Source organism: Bos indicus, chromosome 8, assembly GCF_029378745.1.
Source record: "Bos indicus isolate NIAB-ARS_2022 breed Sahiwal x Tharparkar chromosome 8, NIAB-ARS_B.indTharparkar_mat_pri_1.0, whole genome shotgun sequence".
In the NCBI taxonomy this organism is placed as follows: Eukaryota; Metazoa; Chordata; class Mammalia; order Artiodactyla; family Bovidae; genus Bos; species Bos indicus.
The window spans coordinates 60357561-60380179 of NC_091767.1; the positions used below are offsets into that span (position 1 = coordinate 60357561).

Consider the following 22619-nt stretch of genomic DNA (forward strand, 5'->3'; position numbering starts at 1 on the left):
ACCAGGAATTTGAGCTAAGAAATACAGAGAGAATTGACCAGTGGAACTGAAAAAATAAGGATGCCATGAGTTTGAATTAAGACCATGGCAAGTCAAAGCTATGTGTAAGCCCAGTTATGAGTTGGAAATATATGGAAGTGAGAAAGCCAGTTGTTAGAGGTATAAAACTGGTGGAAAGACAGGAAAACTCTTATCCTTTCCAGTTCCAGGCCAAATCTATGTTTAAAACATACCCTTCATTTTCTTCAGGGCTTCCCAACAAATTGATATATTAATTGATGCTCCCCAGAAGGATAGACTATTAGATAGAGGCCCCCCAACCCCCGCCCTCCAGGGAGTTTCCAGCAACAGAAAATGCTGACCTGTGCAAGAATCTGAGGGCCTTGGCCATACCTGGGCAGCTACCACAAACAAGACAAACTCAACGACCAGTCATTGAACATCCCGTAGCTCCTAGGGACATACTCTACTCAATACACATATACCTAACCAACTGATGGACCGTGGCAGGCAGCCAGCCCCTTTAGGTTGGAGTCTGTTTCTTCAGTTGGCTGGAATAAGGAACAAACTGACCAGGGGAGCTTTCTAAGCTGAAGATAAGCCAGAGAACAAAGCTGGCTGAGTGAGTGGGCACAAATCTAATTTCTTACAATGGATTTTGTAAAGATGACAACTCCTACAAGTTCAAGGGCTTCTCTGATGGCTCAGTCAGTAAAGAATCTGCCTGCAATGCAGGAGACTGCCTGAAATATGCAGGAGATATGGGTTCAATCCCTGGGTCACACAGATCCTCTGAAGAAGGAAATGGCAACCCACTCCAGAATTCTTGCCTGGGAAATCCCATAGACAGAGGAGCTGGTAGGCTACAGTCCATGGGGTCGCAAGAGTTGGACACGACTTAGGAACTAAATCACCACCACCATAAATTCCATGTAAGCAGAAGACAAGCCAGATTGCCATCTCTCCTTTGCAGCCAGAGGGTAGAGGAAGGAGTCAGGCACCCTGGCTTCCAGTCCTAGCTCTGTGAACTGAGTTGAGTGAGCCCCTTCCCCTCTCTGGGCCACAATCTGTCTAGCTGTACAAGGTCTGGCACATGGAAATAAGTCTACTGGGTCCTCTAAGTTCTCTAGGACACCCTGTAAACCTAACTTTCTTAAACCAGAAGGAAGCATCTGATGAGAGATCTTCTGGCCATGGTTTCTGGGACCTGAAACAAAAACAGAGGGGCATGGCCACCTCCTCCATCAACGTGGGGGTGGGGGCAAAGGAGTGATGAATGACCCACTCATCCCCTACCCCTGGGTGGGCAGGCCTAGAAGCCAATGGAAATGATAAGTGTCTGGCCTCAGCACCAAGAGGCTTCATCCTTCTCCATCTGAATCACAGCGGCCTCTCCTCTCCAGAGATCAGAGCGGGAGAAGCAATTAGAGCTTAATTATCTTCACAAGGAGAGACGGGACCAGGTGGAACTCACCTAAGCCACAGAGCTAGTCCTGGAAGGGCAGAAAGCCAAACTTTCTTCCCTTGGGGAAAACAGAAGGTTGTAGCCTTGTGCAGACACGTATCTCAAGAGACTGAGCGCTTCTCACCCTGGAGATGTCAAGGTGAATAAATATAGCATTAAAAGGTAAGTACTCTAAAATAATTTTCGAATTAAGAAAAAGCCAGATCTGGAATGAAGGGAGGAGGGAGAGACCGGCAGTTAATAATGAGAACTTGACAACACCGGGAGGGAAAGAGCTGGCAGGCTCACATTTCCAAGGTTGCAGCGACAGTTTTCCTAGTAAGGACGCTAAAGACGGCCTGACGGTCAGGAGTGGGGCTCAGGGATCAAGGGTGCGGTCCGAGCCCAAGTCTTCTCTGTTCGACCTTGCCGTTGCCGCCAGGGTCTACGTTGTTGAGCCGGGTGCTGGGAGCCCCCGAAGGCTGCTCCGGCTGGGACTCGCAGGAGTCGGCCCTCCTCCGTGGGAGGCTCCGGCTGGTCCTTATCCCCTCCTGAGCACAGCAGGGCCACGGGAACTCGGGGAGCCCCACGCCGGCTAGGAGGCGGGGTGGGCCGTGGACGTGGCACGCGGCGGGGCACCAAGGGGGACGCCTAGAGTTCTGGATGTCTCCTTTCTAGCCGCTCGGCCGTGCGCCCGCTATCTAGGGCTTTACCTCTGTCTGAAAAATGGGCACAGGGTGTTTTGCCGCGATCCGGTCGGGGAAGAGGGGGCGGCGCCGGGGTCAGTAAGGAGCTCACCGTTCCCAGGCTGGAGATGACTCTAGCGCCACCGCGTGGCTGAGGCGGCGCACGGAGCCCACCCCGAGGCGATGGGGATTTCCAGACTTGCCAACGATCACAGAGAACCACAAGTGTTTACGAAAGGAGCAGCCAGCCAGGAACACCGAAACTTGGCGAACTAGTGAAATGGCAGCTAGCTGTTGAACGATTGTTGCGAACCAAACACTGGGCTTAACATTTTCCGGTCCTTTTCTCTTGTAAACTCTTAATCATCTTTTAAGCGGATGCAGCTATTATTCCCATCTCACAGCGTTTCTCGAGAAAACTGAGGTTTAGAGAGAATGAGAAACTTGTCCAAGTCCCCAGCTGATGGGGAGAGCTGACCTATCCCAGCCCCCAACATTTTACAAGCTAGAGACTTGGCAGTGTGGACAGAATGGCCCGGTTTTCCGTGAAACTGAAATAATCAGGGCTTCGAGGGCCCTCCCATCCCCCGGTCCGAGAGTAACTCCTGCGTCCTTGCTCCCTGAGGGGCCGCCACCTCTCCGTTTAATTGGGTGGGTCAAAGAGTTCATTCGGAATCCGAACGACCTTTTGGGCCAGCCCAATGTGAAGAATGATGTCTGTAGCCGTAAAGGTCAGAAACCAAAGGACAGAGCTTTTTCTTCTCTAATATCCAGGAGCCTTGGCAGTGAAAGGTGCTTTGGGGCTTGAGAATCAGAGACAGAGGAAAGCTGAGTAGTTAGGAGCATCCCGGGAGGGTGGGTTCCAGAAGGACTGGGTTTCAGGCCCTGCTCTGCTTCCAACTAGCTACGTGATCTTGGGCAAGTTCATGCTCTTCTATGGGCCTCGGTTTCCCTCCTGTGCAATGTACATTCCTCTAGATGATGTAAAAATCCTTACCCCAGCCTTCCTAATAGCCCTCCCCATACTAGCCCTGCCCAGACTGGCCCTGACATTCCAGAAGCGGCCCTGAAGTGAGGTTGAAGGTCCCAGGTGGGAGTTGTGACCCATCTCTGAGTTTCCTCCTGAGTTCTGGGCCCTGGACTAGGTCCTGGCAGGGTATCTGGCCTTGGCAGATCAGAGCCATCAGAGGGGAGAAAAGCCCTGTGCCTCTGAGAAAGGCCTCAGGGAGGGGGCCTGCATTGTGATGACCTCATCCATTCTATGACATCATCCTCTCTCTTATTCCCACTCCTCCCTGATCAACTGCTCTGCAAACAACCATCAATCTGAATCCCAAAGGCCTGAGAAAGTCTGTTCTCCAGTACCTGCTGCTGATCTTCTGTCTCACCCAGCAAGAAGCACCATGAAATTGGAATTCACCGAGAAAAACTACAACAGCTTCGTACTGCAGAACCTGAACAAACAGAGAAAACGCAAAGAGTACTGGGACATAGCCCTGACTGTGGACCACCATGTCTTCTTTGCACATCGCAATGTGCTGGCTGCAGTCTCTCCGCTGGTGAAGAACCTCATCTCCAACCATGACATGAAGACCACCGATGAGCTCTTTATCACCATTGACCCCAACTACCTGAGTCCGACCACAGTGGACCAGCTTCTAGACTACTTCTACAGTGGCAAGGTGGTGATCTCAGAACAGAATGTGGAAGAGCTCCTTCGTGGGGCCCAGTATTTCAACACACCCCGCCTTCGAATTCACTGCAATGACTTCCTGATCAAGTCCATCCGCCGTGCCAACTGCTTGCGCTACCTCTTCTTGGCTGAGTTGTTTGAGCTCAAAGAGGTGTCAGACTTGGCCTACTCTGGCATCCGTGACAACTTCCACTACTGGGCCAGTCCTGAGGGCTGCGTGCACTTCATGCGCTGTCCACCTGTCATCTTCGGCCGCCTGCTCCGAGATGAAAACTTGCATGTACTCAATGAAGACCAGGCTCTCAACGCACTCATCAATTGGGTATGCTTCCGGAAGGATGAGCGGGAGAAGTATTTCAAGAAGTTCTTCAATTACATCAACCTCAATGCTGTCTCCAACAAGACGCTAATGTATGCCAGCAACAAGCTGATGGGCATGGAGAACAGCTCAGCCCACTCAACCCTGATTGAGAGCGTCCTTGTGGACCGCAAGCAGGAGAGGCCAACCAGCCTGCTGAGCTACCAGCGGAAAGGGGCCCTGCTTGATTCAGTGGTCATCCTAGGTGGCCAGAAGGCCCACGGAAAGTTCAACGATGGAGTGTTTGCTTATATCATCCAGGAGAACCTGTGGTTGAAGCTCTCAGAGATGCCCTACAGGGCAGCAGCACTGAGTGCCACCTCTGCTGGTCGCTACATCTACATCTCTGGTGGAACCACTGAGCAGATTTCAGGGCTGAAGACGGCTTGGCGGTATGACATGGATGACAACTCCTGGACCAAGTTGCCCGACCTGCCAATTGGGCTTGTCTTCCACACCATGGTGACCTGCGGGGGGACAGTGTACTCAGTGGGAGGCAGCATTGCCCCAAGGCGCTATGTCTCTAACATCTATCGCTATGATGAGCGCAAGGAGACCTGGTGCCTGGCAGGGAAGATGAGCATTCCTATGGATGGCACAGCCGTGATCACCAGGGGTGACCGGAACCTGTATATTGTCACTGGGCGGTGCTTGGTGAAGGGTTACATCTCCCGGGTTGGGGTGGTGGACTGCTTCGATACCAACACTGGGGAGGTGGTCCAGTGTATCACCTTTCCTATTGAGTTCAACCACCGGCCCCTGCTCTCTTTTCATCAGGACAACATCCTCTGCGTGTACAGCCACCGGCAGAGTGTAGAGATCAACCTGCAGAAGGTAAAGGCCAACAAGACAACCACCTCAGTGCCTCTTTTGCCCAACAACTGCCCCTTGGATGTGTCCCATGCTATATGCTCTGTTGGAGACAACAAAGTATTTGTGTGCGGAGGTGTCACCACAACCACCGATGTCCAGACAAAGGACTATACCATCAATCCAAATGCCTACCTTCTGGACCAAAAGGCAGGCGAGTGGAAGACCCTGGCCCCCCCACCGGAAGCATTGGACTGTCCTGCCTGCTGTCTAGCCAAGCTACCTTGCAAGATTCTTCAAAGGATTTAAACAACTTTTTAAGTGGGAGAATAAGTAAATGCATTATTATTCACAATTTAATGAGAGAGAAATAGAGAGGAAGGTGTCGGTTCCTTTTTAGTCTCTGTTTGGCCCTGAAGGTGGAGATGCTGGGCTCTGGCTACTCCCAGTGTGGGGAGATTCAGGGCTGCCCTGTTACTGAAGGGATCCAAGCTGAGGCTGAAAAAGTCTCTGGTGGGTGGGATTGAGGCATATCTCAGGCACTGGCTCCCAGTCGGTGAAGATTCAGGGCTACTCCATCATTGAAGGGATCCAAGGAGAGGCTGGAAGGGGATCCTGGGTGGGTGAAATCAAGGCATCTCCCAGGCCCCGGCCAAGGTGATGTCTGAAAGGCCCCCTATCCTATACCCTTGAGGTCACCTTGAAGACACATGCTAGACTGACAGGTAAAGCACCTGCTTAGAGTTGTGAAGCCTCAGGCTCCTCCAACACTCATTTCTGAGTCTGCCCAGGAAGGCAGGGGAGGGCCAATCCCAGGTCTGGGAGAGGAGCCTCCTGGGTTAGGGAGGGAGAAGGTGGTGTGAGCCAGGCTCGAGGATGTGGGCAGAGGGTGTGGGGTTGGGACAGGAGAGAAGGCAGGGTTGCTTGGCTATTGGGATGGACCATGCAGCTATGGTGTGTCTCATTTGTGAGCAAGTTGTAGGGTTACTTACATGTTTCCAGTAAGCAAGGTTCATTGGGAACTTTCTCCAGGAATACAAGGTCTGAGGAACTGGGGGTGGAAGAGAGGCAAGTAAAGGGAGAAAAAAGAAACCCACATCTCTATTGGAGACATAAGGGAGATGATGGGATGACAGTCAGGATGGTTTAGTAGTTAGGGGCCTGACTACTGGGGACAGATGGCCTGGTTCAAATGCCAGTCCCACCACTTACTGGGTAATCCTGAGAAAGTTATTAACACCTCTGTGCCTTAGTTCCCTCATCTGTAAAGGGGGGACAACAAGAGCACCTGCCTCACTGGGTGATGTGATGTGCAAAGTGCCGAGGACAGTCCCTGGCATATGTTAAAGTGCTGCAGGAGCACTTTTATAAAAGAAAAAAAGGAAAAGAGGGATGAGGCAAGGGTCTAGGTTCTTGGACGCTGATATTAAGTTAGGTTCCATAAAATGTTCTTTGGGACTCCCTGCCTCAAAGCCTAGTGAGCTCTCCTCAATTCTAACTACTTCTGTTTCCCTTTCATTTGTGTTTCCATAGAAGCCTCAACAATTTAGAAGAAACTGACCAAGTCCTTGAACACCACATATAATCCTCATTCATCCATTCACTTGTCCCTTCATGAATTCACTTACTCATCTGCTCATCAGTTCACACACACAGACACACGCACACTCACTGGGGCCTCTCTGCAGGTCTCTGTGCTGGGTGCTCGGGCGATGACACAGACAGTCCCCGTCCCTGGGAGAGTGTCCACCAGTGCCATGCAACAAGAGTAGTACACAGGCCACATAGGGAATTTCATTTTTTCTAGCAGCCACATTAACAAGGTAAAAAGAAATGAATGAAATTAATAATATATTTCATTTAATGCAATATACCTAAAAATTAACATTTAAACCAATAGTCAATGGAAACATTTATTAATGAGGTATTTAACATTTTTTTTTGCATATTGAGTCTTCAGAACCCAGTGTGTATTACACTTACAGCATGGCTCATTTTGGACTGACTACATACCTCAAGGCCCACGAAGCTAATGGCTGCTGTATTATACATGTGGGATACTTTACATATCCTCATGGTTCACATCTGCTCCATCCCCTTCATTTTCCCACTCAATCCTGCTTCACCCACTCAGCTGCAGCTTCCTGACTTCCCTGAAGGGTGGCCTCTCTCTTCAAAGCCTACCCCTCTGTCCAGGTCTTACTTCGCTCCCTCCAGTCCAGGACCTTGGACTTCACAGCTGACTCTCTCTCCCCTGGGAACTTACCCCACATTTCTCTCTTCTCCAATCCTGGGCAGCCCCCACCTCTGCTCATCTTATTGCATCTCCCAGCTGGAAGAAGAGGGTCCCACAGACCCACACAGCTAAGCCCAGCTGCCCCGCCCCCACCCCACCAGGCTTCACTAACCCAGTCACCTCTTATGACACCAGATGGCCATTCCCTTCTGCTGATTCTCCAACCTTCTCTGGTGTCCTGGGGCCCTGCCCTCCTTTCTGTTTCTTCTCAGCCACTTACTTCTCATTTTGCTGCCAGAACTCTAGAGAAATAGAAGTCAGATGATCTGGCACCATAAGTAATCTGTTGTCCCCAAAAAAAACCTCTCCAGAGCTTCCACTGCTTTTATGCACCTCTGAGGAAGAGGTGTCCTTCCATGATTCAAAGCAATCTCCTGTCTTGTCGTTCTGTTTCCTTACAACTTGCTAGGCTCCCCAGTTCCCTCCCTCTCCACATTCCCTTCCTGATGTCTTCTCTTCATTCCAGAAATATTCTCAAGGTTCTTCTAAGCTGAAGACAAACCCTCCTCAGTTTTGAGGTCCAGCTCTTGCTATCTGCCTGTCGCTTTCCTCAGCTGAGCCTCCTGAATGCTGCCTCTGCTCTCTGGTTCCAGACCAAACTCTAACCCACTCAGTCTGGCTTCTGTTCCCAGCACACCACCAAACTGTCTCCTGATGACACTGTTGTCTTTTTCTCAGGATTCTTTCTTTTCCTTGCAGTGGGATTTCCTTCCTTCCTTTCCTTTTAGAATGCTGCTGCCGCTAAGTCGCTTCAGTCATGTCCGACTCTGTGCAACCCCATGGACTATAGCCCACCAGGCTTCCCCGTCCCTGGGATTCTCCAGGCAAGAACACTGGAGTGGGTTGCCATTTCCTTCTCCAATGCATGAAAGTGGAAAGTGAAAGTGAAGTTGCTCAGTCGTGTCCGACTCTTCGAGATCCCATAGACTGCAGCCCACCAGGCTCCTCCGTCCACGGAATTTTCCAGGCAAGAGTAGTGGAGTGGGGTGCCATTGCCTTCTCTGTCCTTTTAGAATAGAGAGAGTATAATTTGATATATTAACCAATGTGGTCCTTCCTTGCTCCTTCAAAGTTAGACCATGAAGCTGAAGCTTCAAGGTTTATTGCCCTGAGGAGGTTGGCACAGCTGAATGTAGGAATCAGAGCTCAACTCTTGGCTTCTGTTGCTAGAAGAGCTTCAGCAATTCATAGCAGAGATTATGGTCTTGAAAGACGTGACTTTTATACTATAATCCATGTCTTCAAACTGGAATACATGAAGTCTTTCCAAGGGAAATTCAGACAAGCATAGTTTGAAGGGAATTAGTTTTCAGATCCTCAACTTTTTCCCTAAAATTGGCCTGAGAATACATCTGTGGTGGAGATTTCATTCTAGTTCTCTTTCCCCATCTTCATTTTCAAAACGATCTGTCAAACATTTTACACAGACAGAGAGAGCAACATTTAACCACTCCAAATCTTCCCAGGGTGCACCGCCCCGGATGCCATATGGGGATATAAGCTAGTGTCAATGAAGTGTCAGCGAAGATTCCTTTCATCAAGACACCAATATCCAAAGAAGAGTTTGTGGTATTAATACTTTTCTAACTTATCTAGTGTCTGTGTTGACATGTGAAGCCCGGTGTTTTAAACTGGGATATTTTGGTCCAAGATAGGTCTTTAAAAATGTTAAGTAGCACAGTGCTATGAGGACATATTTTTAAAAATCATTACTGACTAGTAATTCACCCGTTTAAAGTATAGAATTCAATGGCTTTTATATATTCACAGAGTTCTCCAATTATTGCAACAATCAATTTTAGGACATTTTCATCACTCCAAAAAGAACTCTTGTACCCCATAGCTCTAACTCTCTAGCCCCCTCAATTCCCTAGCCCCAGGCAGCCAATAATTTAGTTTCTGACTCTATGGATTAGTCTATTCTAGACATTTCATATAAAATGTGACCTTCTTTTCTGGCTTTCACTTAGCATAATGTTTTCAAGTTTCACCCATGTTGTAGCATGTAATTCATTCCTTTTTACGGCTGGATACTATACCATTGTGAGGTTATACCACATTTTATGTATCTGTTTATCAGTTAATAGATATTTGGTTTGCTTCCACTTCTTGGCTATTATGAATAGTACTCAATGAACATTTGTGTACAAGGTTTTGTGTTCACACAGGTTTTCATTTCTCTACACCTAGGAATAGAATTGTTAGATCAAATTTTAACTCTGTGTTTAATCACTTGAGGAACTGCCAGACTGTTTCCCAAAGCAGCTGGTGGCATTCCCACCAGCAATATATGAGGGATCCAACTTTTCCGCCCCCTCACCAGCACTTCTTATTATCTGTCTTTCCACAAACAGTCATCCTAGTGAGAGAAAGCGGCATCTCATTGTGGTTTTGGTTTGCATTGCCCTGATGCCTAGAGATGCTGGATATCTTTTCAGGGGCTTATTTTTGATGACAGTTGTTATCAGAGAAAGTATTATTCTTGAGGAAGAGTTCTCAAGGTACAAAGGTAGTGGGACTCAGAAACATGACAGTCTTTGTGCCATTATTTCATTCAGGCCACAGAATCGTAACAAGTATCTATTCCTTCCTACCAAGCCATCTATCTTAGAATATTAAAGATTTTTTAAAGTGTGTGAGAAAATATCCACTACCAAGCACATCCTCTCTGCATTTTCACCATTCTCAGTAATGAGAAAAATGCTCCCATTCTCCTGAGTCTATTTGGTACAATTTAAAAGATGACATAAAAAATTCTACACTTACATTCAAAAGAACAATGTTACATCTTTGAACAAAAGTAAATATATCACGTTAGAACGCTTATTATTAGAATGCTTTATTCAGAGTTGTATGAAACATTTAAAACCTTTTTAATTAGGAATATATAACCCACACAGAAAAGCAACAATACGTAATTGTATAGCTTAATGAATTATAACTATTGTAAATATCCATGTAACTATTACTGAGTTCAAGCAACAGAATATTGCCAATATCTCAAAAGTCTCCAATGTGGCCCCTTCCTGATTACACCTCTTCTCTGCTCTCTGAGCTTTATGATAATGCCTTCCTTGCTTTTTTTTCATCATCGTTTCCTGACCAGGGATCTAACTCAAACCCTCAGCAGTGAAAGCACAGGCTCCTAACCACTCGACCACTAGGGAATTCCCTGTTTCCTGCTCAGTATTCCTGCCTGGAGAATCCTCGCGGACAGAGGTGCCTGGCCAGCTACAGTTCATGCTGCTAAGTCACTTCAGTCGTGTCCAACTCTGGGCAACCCCATAGATGGCAGCCCACTAGGCTCCCCCATCCCTGGGATTCTCCAGGGCAAGAACACTAGAGTGGGTTGCCATTTCCTTCTCCAATGCATGAAAGTGAAAAGTGAAAGGGAAGTCGCTAAATCCCTCAGTTTATGGGGTTGCAAAAAGTCAGACACGACTGAGCGACTAAGCACAGCACATAGCTTTACTGTCTAAGTAGGCATTTCTAATACATAGATTAGTTCAGCCTACCTTGAACTTTACATAAGAGACTTGTGCTGTATGAATTATTTTGTGTCTGGCTTCTTTCACTCAAATTGTTTTCACAATTGATCCATGTTGTTGTATCTAGGTATAGTTCTTCCCATTCATCTTCTGTATAGTATTCTGTCATATGAGTATATCCTTTTATTTATCCAGTCTCCTGTTCATGGATATCTGGGTGGTTTCCAGTTTGGACAATTACAGACAATGCTATTCTTGTGAATGTATCTTGATACATGTGTACTCAACTTTATCTAGAACATAAGTGGAATTGCTGTCTTCATTTCTAGATAATGCCAAATTATTTCGCAAAGTGGTTGTGCCAGTTTTACATTGCCATGAGCAGTACTTGAAAACTCATGTTGTTTCTACATGCTTCCCAATCAATACTTAGTATTGTCAGACTTTTATTATTGCCAATCAGATATGAAGTATTATCTCAATGCAGTTTTAATTTCCATTCTCTTGATTGATAATTAAAGGTTAAACACCTTTTAATGTTTATTGGACATTTGTATTCCCTCTTTTGTGAAATCTTTTTTTCTATTTGGTTATTTTCTCTTTTTGACTTGTTGGAATTCTTTTTTTTTTTCTTTTTTCAATTTTTTTGAGTTAGACCATTTAAAAAAGTTTTCTGTTTTAAAGTTTGATTTGGACCATTTTTAAAGTTTATTGAATTTGTTACAATATTGCTTCTGTTGTTTATTTTCTGGTTTTCTGGCTGGGAGGCATGTGGGATCTTAGCTCCCCAACCAGGGAACCATCGAACCCACACCTCTGCGTTGGAAAGTGAAGTCTTAACCACTGGACCACCAGGGAAGTCCCTGGAATTCTTAATATAGACTAGATACGAGTCGTCTACCAGTTTCAAATGTGGTAAATATCTTCTCCCATTCTGTGGCTTGCCCTTCCACTCATAATGGTATATTTTAATTCTAATTAGTCTGATTTGTCTTTTCATTTTTGGTTACTGCTCTTGATACTTGAGGAAACCATTCTTTACCCTGAGGTCACAAATATCCCATATGGATACATAATTGTCCCAGAACCAATTTTCCCACTTCTCTGCAGTGCCACCCTTGTTGTAAATCACATGTCCATACATGGGGACGTGCTTATGAGCTCTCTTATTCCATTGGTCTATTCGTCTGACCTTACACTAATAGTACAGCCTCCAGTTCTATAGCTTTGTCATATCCGATGTGGTTTAGAATTTGTTTGTCAAGATCCACAAAACTGTTGAGGTTTTGATTGTGATTGTGCTGAATTTATAGATCAATTTAGGGAAATTTCATATATTTACAGTATCAGTTTTTAAAATTCATTGACATGGTATATTTCCATTTTAGGGAGTCTTCTGTAATTCTTCTTAATGTTTTATACTTTGTAGAGGTCTCACATAATGTTTGTTAGATTTATTCCTAGGTACTGGACATTTTAAAATTAATATATTTTATTTAAAAAATATATAGTCATATATATTAGATATGTTCTTTTAAAATATATAGCATTCTTTGAAAAATTCATTTCTTCTTTTTAGTCTATAGAAATACATTGATTTCTGTATATTGATTTTGTACTTAGCAGATTATAGGGGATCTTTCTATATTCCAGATGTGAGCTGTTTCAGTTGTACATGTGGTAAATATCTTCTCTCCACTCAATATGAATCATAGCTCTAAATGTAAAATATAAAACTACAAAACTTTTAGAAAAAAACATGGACCAAATCTTTGTAACTGGGGGTTAAGCAAAGATTTTTTAGATATGACATGCAAAAAGCATGATCCATTTCAGTTCAGTTCAGTGGCTCACTCATGTCCAACTCTTTGTGACCCCATGGACTACAGCACGCCAGGATTCCCTGTCCATCACCAACTCCCGGAGCTTGCTCAAACTCATGTCCATTGAGTCACTCATGCCATCCAACCATCTCATCCTGTATTATCCCCTTCTCCTCCTGCCTTCAATCTTGCCCAGCATCAGGGTCTTTTCAAATGAGTCAGTTCTTCACATCAGGTGGCCAAAGTATTGGAGTTTCAGCTTCAGCATCAGTCCTTCCAAGGAATATTCAGGACTGATTTCCTTTAGGATGGACTGGTTGGATCTCCTTGCAGTCCAACGGACTCTCAACAGTCTTCTCCAACACCACAGTTCAAAAGCATCAATTCTTCGGCACTCAGCCTTGTTTGTAGTCCAACTCTCAAATCCACGCATGACTGGAAAAACCATAGCTTTGACTGTATGGACCTTTGTCAACAAAGTAATGTCTCTGCTTTTTAATATGCTGTCTAGGTTTGTCATAGCTTTTCTTCCAAGGAGCAAGCGTCTTTTAATTTCATGGCTGCAGTAACCATCTGCAGCTATTTTGGAGCCCAAGAAAATAAAGTCTGTCACTATTTCCATTGTTTCCCCATGTATTTGTCCTGAAGTGATGGGACCGGATGCCATGATCTTCATTGGGTTTTTGAATCTGTAGATTTATATCTTTGCCAAATTTGGCAAGTTTTCAGCTCTTATTATTTCAGATATTTTTTCCAGCTTTGTACACTTTCTATTTTCTTTATGGAAGTCTGATGCAACAAATGTTACACTTTTTGTTGTTGTTGTTCCACAGGTTCCTGGGGCTCTTTTCAGCTTTTTTTCCTCACTGTTCAGACTAATGTCTTCTGATCAGTCTTCATATTCAGTAACTCTTACCTCTGTCATCTCCATTTTGCTTTGGTATCTATCTGAGTTTGTAAATTTTTGTTTTTAAAAGTTTCCAGTTCAAACATTTCCATTTTGTTATTTATATTTTATAATTTCTTTACTGAAGTTTTCTAATTTTTCAGTTGTTCCAAGGATGTTTACAATTATTTGTAAGAGCACTTTTATAATAGCTGATGTAAGTCTTTGTTAGATAACTCCAATATCTAAATCATCTTGGTATTGATATGTGTGGATTGTCTTGTGTGAGTGTGTGTGTGTGTGTGTGTCTGAGTTGAGATTTTCCTGGTTATTCATATGCTAGGTAATTCTAGATTGTATCTTAAATATTTTGAATACTATGACATGAGACTTTGGGTCTTATTTAAAGAATAAAGAATGTGGATATTTTTGTACTAGTATTTAATTGACCAAACTAGTTTCAGGATATAAGTTCTAACTGACCTCCTTTGGACTGTGGTTAGAATTTCATCCCAATCTTCAAAGGTTTTGTACCGGTATTTGAATCTGTCCCATGTTTGGGCCACCTAGTGACCAATCTGGGACGTCAGTTCAGTTCAGTCGCTCAATCATGTCCCACTCTTTGTGACCCCATGGACTGCTGCACTCCAGGCCTCTCTGTCCATCCCCAGCTCCCAGAGTTTACTCAAACTCATGTCCATTGAGTTAGTGATGCCATCCAAACATCTCATCCTCTGTCGTCCCCTTTTCCTCCTGCCTTCTATCTTTCCCAGTATCAGGGTCTTTTCAAATGAATCAGTTCTTGGCATCGGGTGGCCAAAGTATTGGAGTTTCAGCTTCAGCATCTGTCCTTCCAATGAATATTCAGGACTGATTTCCTTTAGGATGGACTGGTTGGATCTCCTTGCAGTCCAAGGGACTCTCAACAGTCTTCTCCAACACCACCGTTCAAAAGCATCAATTCTTCAGCATTCAGCTTTCTTTATAGTCCAACTCTCACATCCATACATGACTACTGGAAAAACCATAGCTTTTACTATACAGACCTTTGTTGGCAAAGTAATATCTCTGCTTTTTAATAAGCTGTCTAGTTGGTCATAACATTTCTTCCAAGGAGTAAATGTCTTTTAATTTCATGGCTGCAGTCACCATCTGCAGTGATTTTGAAGCCCCCCCAAATAAAGTCAGCCACTGTTTCCACTGTTTCTCCATCTATTTCCCATGAAGTGATGGGACCAGATGCCATGATCTTCGTTTTCTGAATGTTGAGCTTTAAGCCAACTTTTTCACTCTCCTCTTTCACTTTCATCAAGAAGCTCTTTAGTTCTTCTTCACTTTTTGCCATAAGGGTGGTGTCATCTGCATATCTGAGGTTATTGATATTTCTCCTGGCAATCTTGATTCTGGCTTGTGCTTCATCCAGTCCAGCATTTCTCATGATGTACTCTGCATATAAGTTAAATAAGCAGGGTGACAATATACAGCCTTGACATACTCCTTTCCCGATTTGGAAGCAGTCTGTTGTTTCATGTCCAGTTCTAACTGTTGCTTCCTGACCTGCATACAGATTTCTCAAGAGGCAGGTCAGGTGGTCTGGTATTCCCATCTCTTTCAGAATTTTCCACAGTTTGTGGTGATCCACACAGTCAAAGGTTTTGGCATAGTCAATAAAGCAGAAGTAGATGTTTTTCTGGACCTCTCTTGCTTTTTCAATGATCCAGCGGACGCTGGCAATTTGATCTCTGGTACATTTGCCTTTTCTAAATCCAGCTTGAACATCTGGAAGTTCACGGTTCACATACTGTTGAAGCCTGGCTTGGAGAATTTTGAGCATTACTTTGCTAGTGTGTGAGATGAGTGCAATTGTGTGGTAGTTTGAGCATTCTTTGGCATTGCCTTTCTTAGAGATTGGAATGAAAACTGACCTTTTCCAGTCCTGTGGCCACTGCTGAGTTTTCCAAATTTGCTGGCATATTGAGTGCAACACTTTCACAGCATCATCTTTCAGGATTTGACATAGCTCAACTGGAATTCCATCACCTCCACTAGCTTTGTTTGTAGTGATGCTTCCTAAGGCCCACCTGACTTCACATTCCAGGATGTCTGGCTCTAGGTTGGTGATCATACCATCATGATTATCTGGGTCACGAAGACCTTTTTTGTATAGTTCTATGTATTCTTGCCACCTCTTCTTAATATCTTCTGCTTCTGTTAAGTCCATACCATTTCTGTCCTTTATTGAGCCCATCTTTGCATGAAATGTTTCCTTGGTATCTCTAATTTTCTTGAAGAGATTTCTAGTCTTTCCCATTCTATTGTTATCCTCTATTTCTTTGCATTGGTCACTGAGGAAGGCTTTCTTATCTCTCCTTGTTATTCTTTGGAACTCTGTATTCAAATGGGAATATCTTTCCTTTTCTCCTTTGCTTTTTGCTTCTCTTCTTTTCATAGCTGTTTGTAAGGCCTCCTCAAGACAACCATTTTGCCTTTTTGCATTTCTTTTTCTTGGGGATGGTCTTGATCCCTGCCTCCTGTACAACGTCAGGAACCTCCGTCCATAGTTCTTGAGGCACTCTATCAGATCTAATTCCTTGAATCTATTTGTCACTTCCACTGGATAGTCATAAATATTTGATTTAGGTCATACCTGAATGGTCTAGTGATTTTCCCTACTTTCTTCAGTTTCAGTCTGAATTTGGCAATAAGGAGTTCATGATCTGAGCCACAGTCAGCTTGTGGTCTTGTTTTTGCTGACTGTATAGAGCTTCTCCATCTTTGGCTGCAAAAAATATAATCAATCTGATTTCGGTATTGGCCATCTGGTGATGTCCATGTACAGGGTCTTCTCTTGTGTTGTTGGAAGAGGGAATTTGCTATGACCAGTTCGTTCTCTTGGCAAAACTCTGTTAGCCTTTGCCCTGCTTCATTCTGTACTCCAAGGCCAAATTTGCCTGTTACTCCAGGTATTTCTTGACTTCCTACTTTTGCATTCCAGTCCCCTATAATGAAAATGACATCTTTTTTGTATGTGTTAGTTCTAGAAGGTCTTGTAGGTCTTCATAGAATCATTCAACTTCAGCTTCTTCAGCATTATTGGTTGGTGCTTTCCCTGGTGGCTCAGATGGTAAAGCGTCTGTCTGCAACGCTAGAGACCCAGGTTCGATCCCTGGATTGGGAAGATCCCCTGGAGAAGGAAATGGCAACCCACTCCAGTACCCTTGCCTGGAAAATCCCATGGACAGAGGAGCTTGGTAGGCTATAGTCCATGGGGTCTCAAAGAGTTGGACACAACTGAGCGACTTCACTTTCTTTTTTTAGGCTTGGATTACTGTGATATTGAATAGTTTGCCTTGGAAACAAACATAGATCATTCTGCTGTTTTTGAGATTGCATCCAAGTACTGCATTTTGAATTCTTTTGTTAACTATGAGGGCTACTCCATTTCTTCTAAGGGATTCTTGCCCACAGTAGTAGATAAAATGGTCATCTGAGTTAAATTTACCCATTCCAGTCCGTTTTAGTTTGCTGATTCCTAATATGTCAGTGTTCACTCTTGCCATCTCCTGTTTGACCACTTTCAATTTGCCTTGATTCATGGACCTAACATTCCAGATTCCTATGCAATATTGCTTTTTAAAGTATTGGACTTTACTTCCATCACCAGTCACATCCACAACTGAATGTTGTTTTTGCTTTGGCTCTGTGTCTTCATTCTTTCTGGAGTTAGTTCTCCACTGATCTCCAGTAGCATATTGGGCACCTACTGACCTGGGGAGTTCATTTTTCAGTGTCCTATTTTTTTGCCTTTTCATACTGTTCATGGGGTTCTCAAGGCAAGAATACTGAAATGGTTTGCCATTCCCTCTCCAGTGGACCATATTTTGTCAGAACTCTCCACCATGACCCATCTGTGTTGGGTGGCCCTACATGGCATGGCTCATAGTTTCATTGAGTTAGACAAGGCTGTGGTTGTGATCAGATTGGTCAGTTTTCTGTGATTGTGGTTTTCAATCTGTCTTCCCTCTGATGGAGAAGGATAAGAGGCTTATGGAAGCTTCCTGATGGGAGAGACTGAATGAGGGGGAAACTGGGTCTTGTTCTGATGGGCAGGGCCATGCTCAGTAAATCTTTAATCGAGTTTTCTGTTGATGGGTGGAGCTGCATTCCCTCCCTGTTATTTGACCTGAAGCCAAACTATAGTGGAGGTAATGAAGATAATAGTGACCTCTTTCAAAAGGTCCCGTGCATGCACCGCTACACTCAGCACCCCCAACTCTGCAGCAGGCCACTGCCGACCCACACCTCCACCAGAGACTCCTGGACACACATGGGCAAGTCTGGGTCAGTCTCTTGGGGGTCACTGCCCCTTTCTCCTGGGTCCTGGTGCACACAAGGTTTTGTTTGTGCCCTCTAAGAGTGTTTCCCCAGTTCTGTGTAAGTTCTGGCGGCTCTGGTGGGTTAATGGTGACCTCCTCCAAGAGGGTTTATGCTGTACCCAGGTCTACTGCACCCAGAGCCCCTGCCCCTGAAGCAGTCCACTGCTCACCCTTACCTCCTCAGGAGACACCTGTTAGGTAGGTAGAATAGGGAAAAGGAGTCCAAAATGGTGGTGGCTAAAAGACAAGGAAGGTCCGAGGACCAGAGTGAAGACTTCAGGCAGAACAAACAGAACAAACAGCACTCCTGGCTAAGCCCATTTTGCATAGGGCAGGCCCAGGTGGAGGAAAAAAACATAAAAGGAGGAGCCAAAGCGCTTTCTTTCGGACTCTCTCCTGCGTGCATGTGCACGCTCTTTCTCTCTCTCTCTTTCTCCCTCCCCACGCACTCCTCCACTCTCTTCTCTTGGATTCTCCTGCTATCTTCTAAATAAAATGGAGCTGTAACACTGATTTGCCTAAGAGCTGTAACACGGTTTGTCCAAGACCCGAGAGCTGTGATGCGCCCAGGGCTTTAATGTCCGTTGCTCCAAATCTTTGTTGTGACGAGACAAAGAACCGAGGAACATACACTCGCGTGACATCTATGGTGCCGTGACTCGGATATAACCTGGCTGAAACAACCTCTGCGTGGAAGAGGCCAAGCACAGCAGGAGCCCAACTCAGGGAAGCTCCCGCGCTAGAAGCGGAAGGCGAAGAAACCCAGCGCAGGGGAAGGCCCATCGTGCTGGAAACCGGGACAGCGAAGAACGAACTCAGCAGAAAGCTCACGCGGCCCAGTCTCAGATTCTGGAAGACCTCCGGTTAAGGTAAGAGGTCCTCGCTCCTATGGCTGGAGGGACCTTTACAATCTCTCATTTCTTGTTTCCTTGAACCTCCCGCAAACAGGCGGGCGGCAGGGGCACAATTGAGGGACTCTGGAGAGGCTACTCCTCAGTATGTCCCAAGGGCGCTATCTGTTGAGCCCCAGTAGCTGTTACACAAGTTGGTGGGGGTTCGTCTGTCCTTTCTCTTCTCTGTGCCAAAGATCAGAGCAATGATATCTACCAACAGTCAGATATTTAGCAAATCTTCCAGTGGGCTATGAAGGGGATTCCTTGGCATGTTTTTCCCACTGCTTTTTCCTCCTGTCCAGCCCTCTCCCGGGACTCAAGCCCAGCCAAAACTAATGAAACTCAGGCTCTGATGTCTCATTGCAAAAATTCACTGAGAGACAAAGCAATAAGAGGTAGACTTGTTAGGATCCAGAGAGAAGCCACCCTTCAGGGTGTGAACCATTGCCGAGGGCAAGGGCTGCGGCCATGGAATTAGGCCTGGCTAGGTTTTGTGAGGGGATGGAATTTATATGCTAATGAGTGAGAGGAACATCCCAACCATTGGGGAACCACCCACTTCTCCCTCTTCTGACCTTGTGCCTTGGAGCTGTCTTGCCACCTCTGGGTGTGTCTGTTGGCTTATAGACTGGGGATTAAGGTTTAGTTGAATTTGACTGGTCATCTTGGACCCAATTGATTTTAATTGGTTTACATTATACCCTTGTGCTATGTCATTCTTTCAAAGGTTGTGCTCTGCCCCCCTTCCCTCCTGTTTCATGCTCTTTTCCTGAGCCCCATCCAGACCCACAAGACTGCCTCTACAATCTTCTGGAGAGACAACCAGAAAATAGCTGGCCTTGGGAGGGAAATACTCTATAATATCCAACCCCCTAATCCTACCCAATACTGATCACACTGGAGATCTTGGGGACGCCCAAACTCCAGTCCGGGGGGGTCCCAGGAGGTCACCACGCCTTGACCTGCCTAGGGATTGGTCTTCGAAAGGTTGTCACGCCTCAACCTGTTCGGGGAGCCTCTAGTCCCAGGGGTCCCAGGAGGTCGTCACGCCTCGACCTGCCCAGGGACCCAATCCTCGGGAGGCTGTCACGCCTTGACCTGCCCGGGGATTCCATCTCTAGGAGGCTGTCACGCCTCAGCCTGCCTGGGGATCTGCACCCTGACCCGGGGACGCCTGGCTCTCAGGTTGCAACAGTTCTGGGTAGGATAAGCTTCAGAAAGACTCACCCCTAAGGAAGTCTACCTATGGAAACAGAAAGAAGCCTATTACTTGTGGGACTGTACCCAGTCTCAGCAATAACTCAGGAGCCCAATGAGAACCCCATTGCCTTTCTGGAGAGGCTAAAAGAGGCACTCCAAAAGTTTACCAACCTGGACTTAGACTCTTATGAGGGATGGGTGATTTTAAAGGACAAATTCCTGTCCCAATGTGCATCAGATATCAGAATTAAGTTACAGCAGCTACAACAGCAGGACCCTGCTGCCTCTTTAGATGAGATGGTCCAGACAGCCAGCAATACCTTTTATAACAGAGAACAGGAGGAGGCCAAGGCCAAGGAGAAGGAGAGAAAGAAAGAGACAAGGCATACCCAGATGCTGGCTGCCCTCCAGAGAAGCCCTATGGCAAACCTCGAGTCCTTGAGGGACAAGGCACGAGACAGATGCCTGATCTGTAGACAGGTGGGGCATTGGGCCAAAGAATGTCCAAACCGTGACAAGTCTCCTAGAACGGCTTGCCACAAATGCCATCAACTGGGACATTGGGCGGCACTCTGCCCTCGGGACCCAAGAGCCTCAAGGTCAAGTGCCAAGCCTACCCTCACGATGGTTCAAGAGGACTGAAGCAGCCCGCTCCAGCCAGCCCGCCTGTCACAGATAACCATCATGGGGCTGGAGCCAAGGGTGCAACTGGATGTGGCAGGTAGGTCTGAGAATTTCTTGGTTGACACAGGGGCTACCTACTCTGTCTTGATCTCCTACTCCGGAGCCTTCTCCTCCCAAACCTGTACCATTTTGGGTGCTACAGGAAAAGCAACTACCTAAAGATTCACCCGAGCACTTCTTTGTTGCTGGGATGGACAAATATTTTCCCACCAGTTTCTGGTGGTCCCTGAGTGTCCTACCCCCTTATTGGGAAGAGATATACTCACTAAACTGGGGACCACCCTTGTGATGGGAAGTTTTTCTGTCCCTAGAGCTCTACAGCTCCTGGTTACTACTGAAGAACCCATTACACCTTCAATAGAGAGGGACCAAAAACTATGGGAAGACAAAATTAACCCCAGGTGTGGGATCAGGGGATTCCTGGACGAGCCCACCAAGCTGAACCAGTCATCATTATCCTCCGAGATCCCACTGGTTTCCTAACCGGAAACAATATCCTCTCAAAAGAGAGGCTCGGGAGGGACTACAGACTTTAATAAATACATTCCTTGCTTGTGGGTTATTGGTCCCCACCAGTTCGCCATGTAACATCCCAATCCTCTCAGTAAAGAAAAAAGACGGAACCTGGAGAATGGTTCGAGATCTCCGGATTATAAATGAAGCTGTAGTCCCCCTCCATCCCACAATACCCAATCCCTATGTAATCTTGGGAGAAATCCCACCCAGTGCCAAATGGTTTACAGTCTTGGATCTCAAAGATGCATTTTTTTACATACCACTGGCTAAAGAATCCCAATACCTTTTTGCCTGTGAGTGGGAGGCCCCAGGAGAAAAACACCAACAGATGACTTGGACAGTATTACCTCAGGGGTTCAGAGATAGCCCCCACCTGTTTGGACAGGCCCTTAGCCGGGATCTACTAGATCTGGACCTGGGACCTAATGGGAAAATATTACAATATGTAGATGACCTACTAATCTGCTCTCGAGATGAGAAAAGTGCCCAACAACATGCAATTCAGGTTCTAAACTTTTTTGAATGCTGAGTTCATGCCCATTAATTTCTTTCCTAGGTGTACATACTCAAGGGAAATAAACAAATATGCACACAAAAGCTTGTACATGAGTGTGCATAGCACTATCATACATAATAGTTTAAAAGTGCTCATCAACTCGTAAGTAAAAGTGGTATATCCATACAATGGAATATTATTCAGCCATAAAAAAGAATAAAGTACTGGGACATGCTGCAACATGAATGAATCTTGAAAACATTTGCTAAATGAAAGAAGTCAGTCACAAAGGATCACATGTTCTATAATTCCATTTTTATAAAGTGTACATAATAGGCAACTTTGTAGAGACAGAAAACAGAAAATTAGTGGTTGTCTAGAGCTGGAAGACATAAGAGTACTGAGAAGTGGAAACTAAAAGTTCAAAGTTTTTTGGGTCGGTAAAGAATCTGCCTGCAATGCAGGAGACCCTGGTTCAGTCCCTAGGTCAGGAAGATCTCCTGGAGAAGAAAATGGCAACCCACTCCAGTATTCTTGCCTGAGAAATCCCATGGGCAGAGGAGCCTGGTGGGCTACTTTCCATGTGGTCACAAGAGTCAGACATGACTTAGTAACTAGACCACCTCCACCACCAATACTGTTCTAAAATTTATAGTGGTGATACATGCACAATTCTGTGAATTTACTAAAAGCCACTGAACTGTATACTTTAAATGGGTGAATTATATGGTTTGTGAATTTTATCTCAATAAAGTTATTAAAAAGATACCATGCCTCTATCTTGGTCATTCTTTCTTTCTTGGATTACTCACTCTGGAGGGTGTCAACATCTGTGTCATGGGCAACTCTTTAGAGACGCCCATGTGGCAAGGAACTGAGGCTTCCTGACAACAGCTATGTGAAACCGCCTCATGAGAGATCCCCGTTAGATTCCCGACCCTCTGAAATTGTAAGAAATAATGTTGGTTAT

The 22619-nt window shown here is 45.4% G+C and overlaps 1 protein-coding gene across 1 annotated transcript; it reads left to right on the forward strand.

Annotated features, from left to right (window-relative positions):
* Nucleotides 1–2235: 2235 nt before the first annotated feature.
* Nucleotides 2236–22415, forward strand: CCIN (calicin). Its single transcript, XM_070794752.1, has one exon. It carries the CDS (start codon nucleotides 3534–3536, stop codon nucleotides 5298–5300), a length of 1767 nt encoding a protein of 588 aa, XP_070650853.1. The 5' UTR covers nucleotides 2236–3533; the 3' UTR covers nucleotides 5301–22415.
* Nucleotides 22416–22619: the final 204 nt, after the last annotated feature.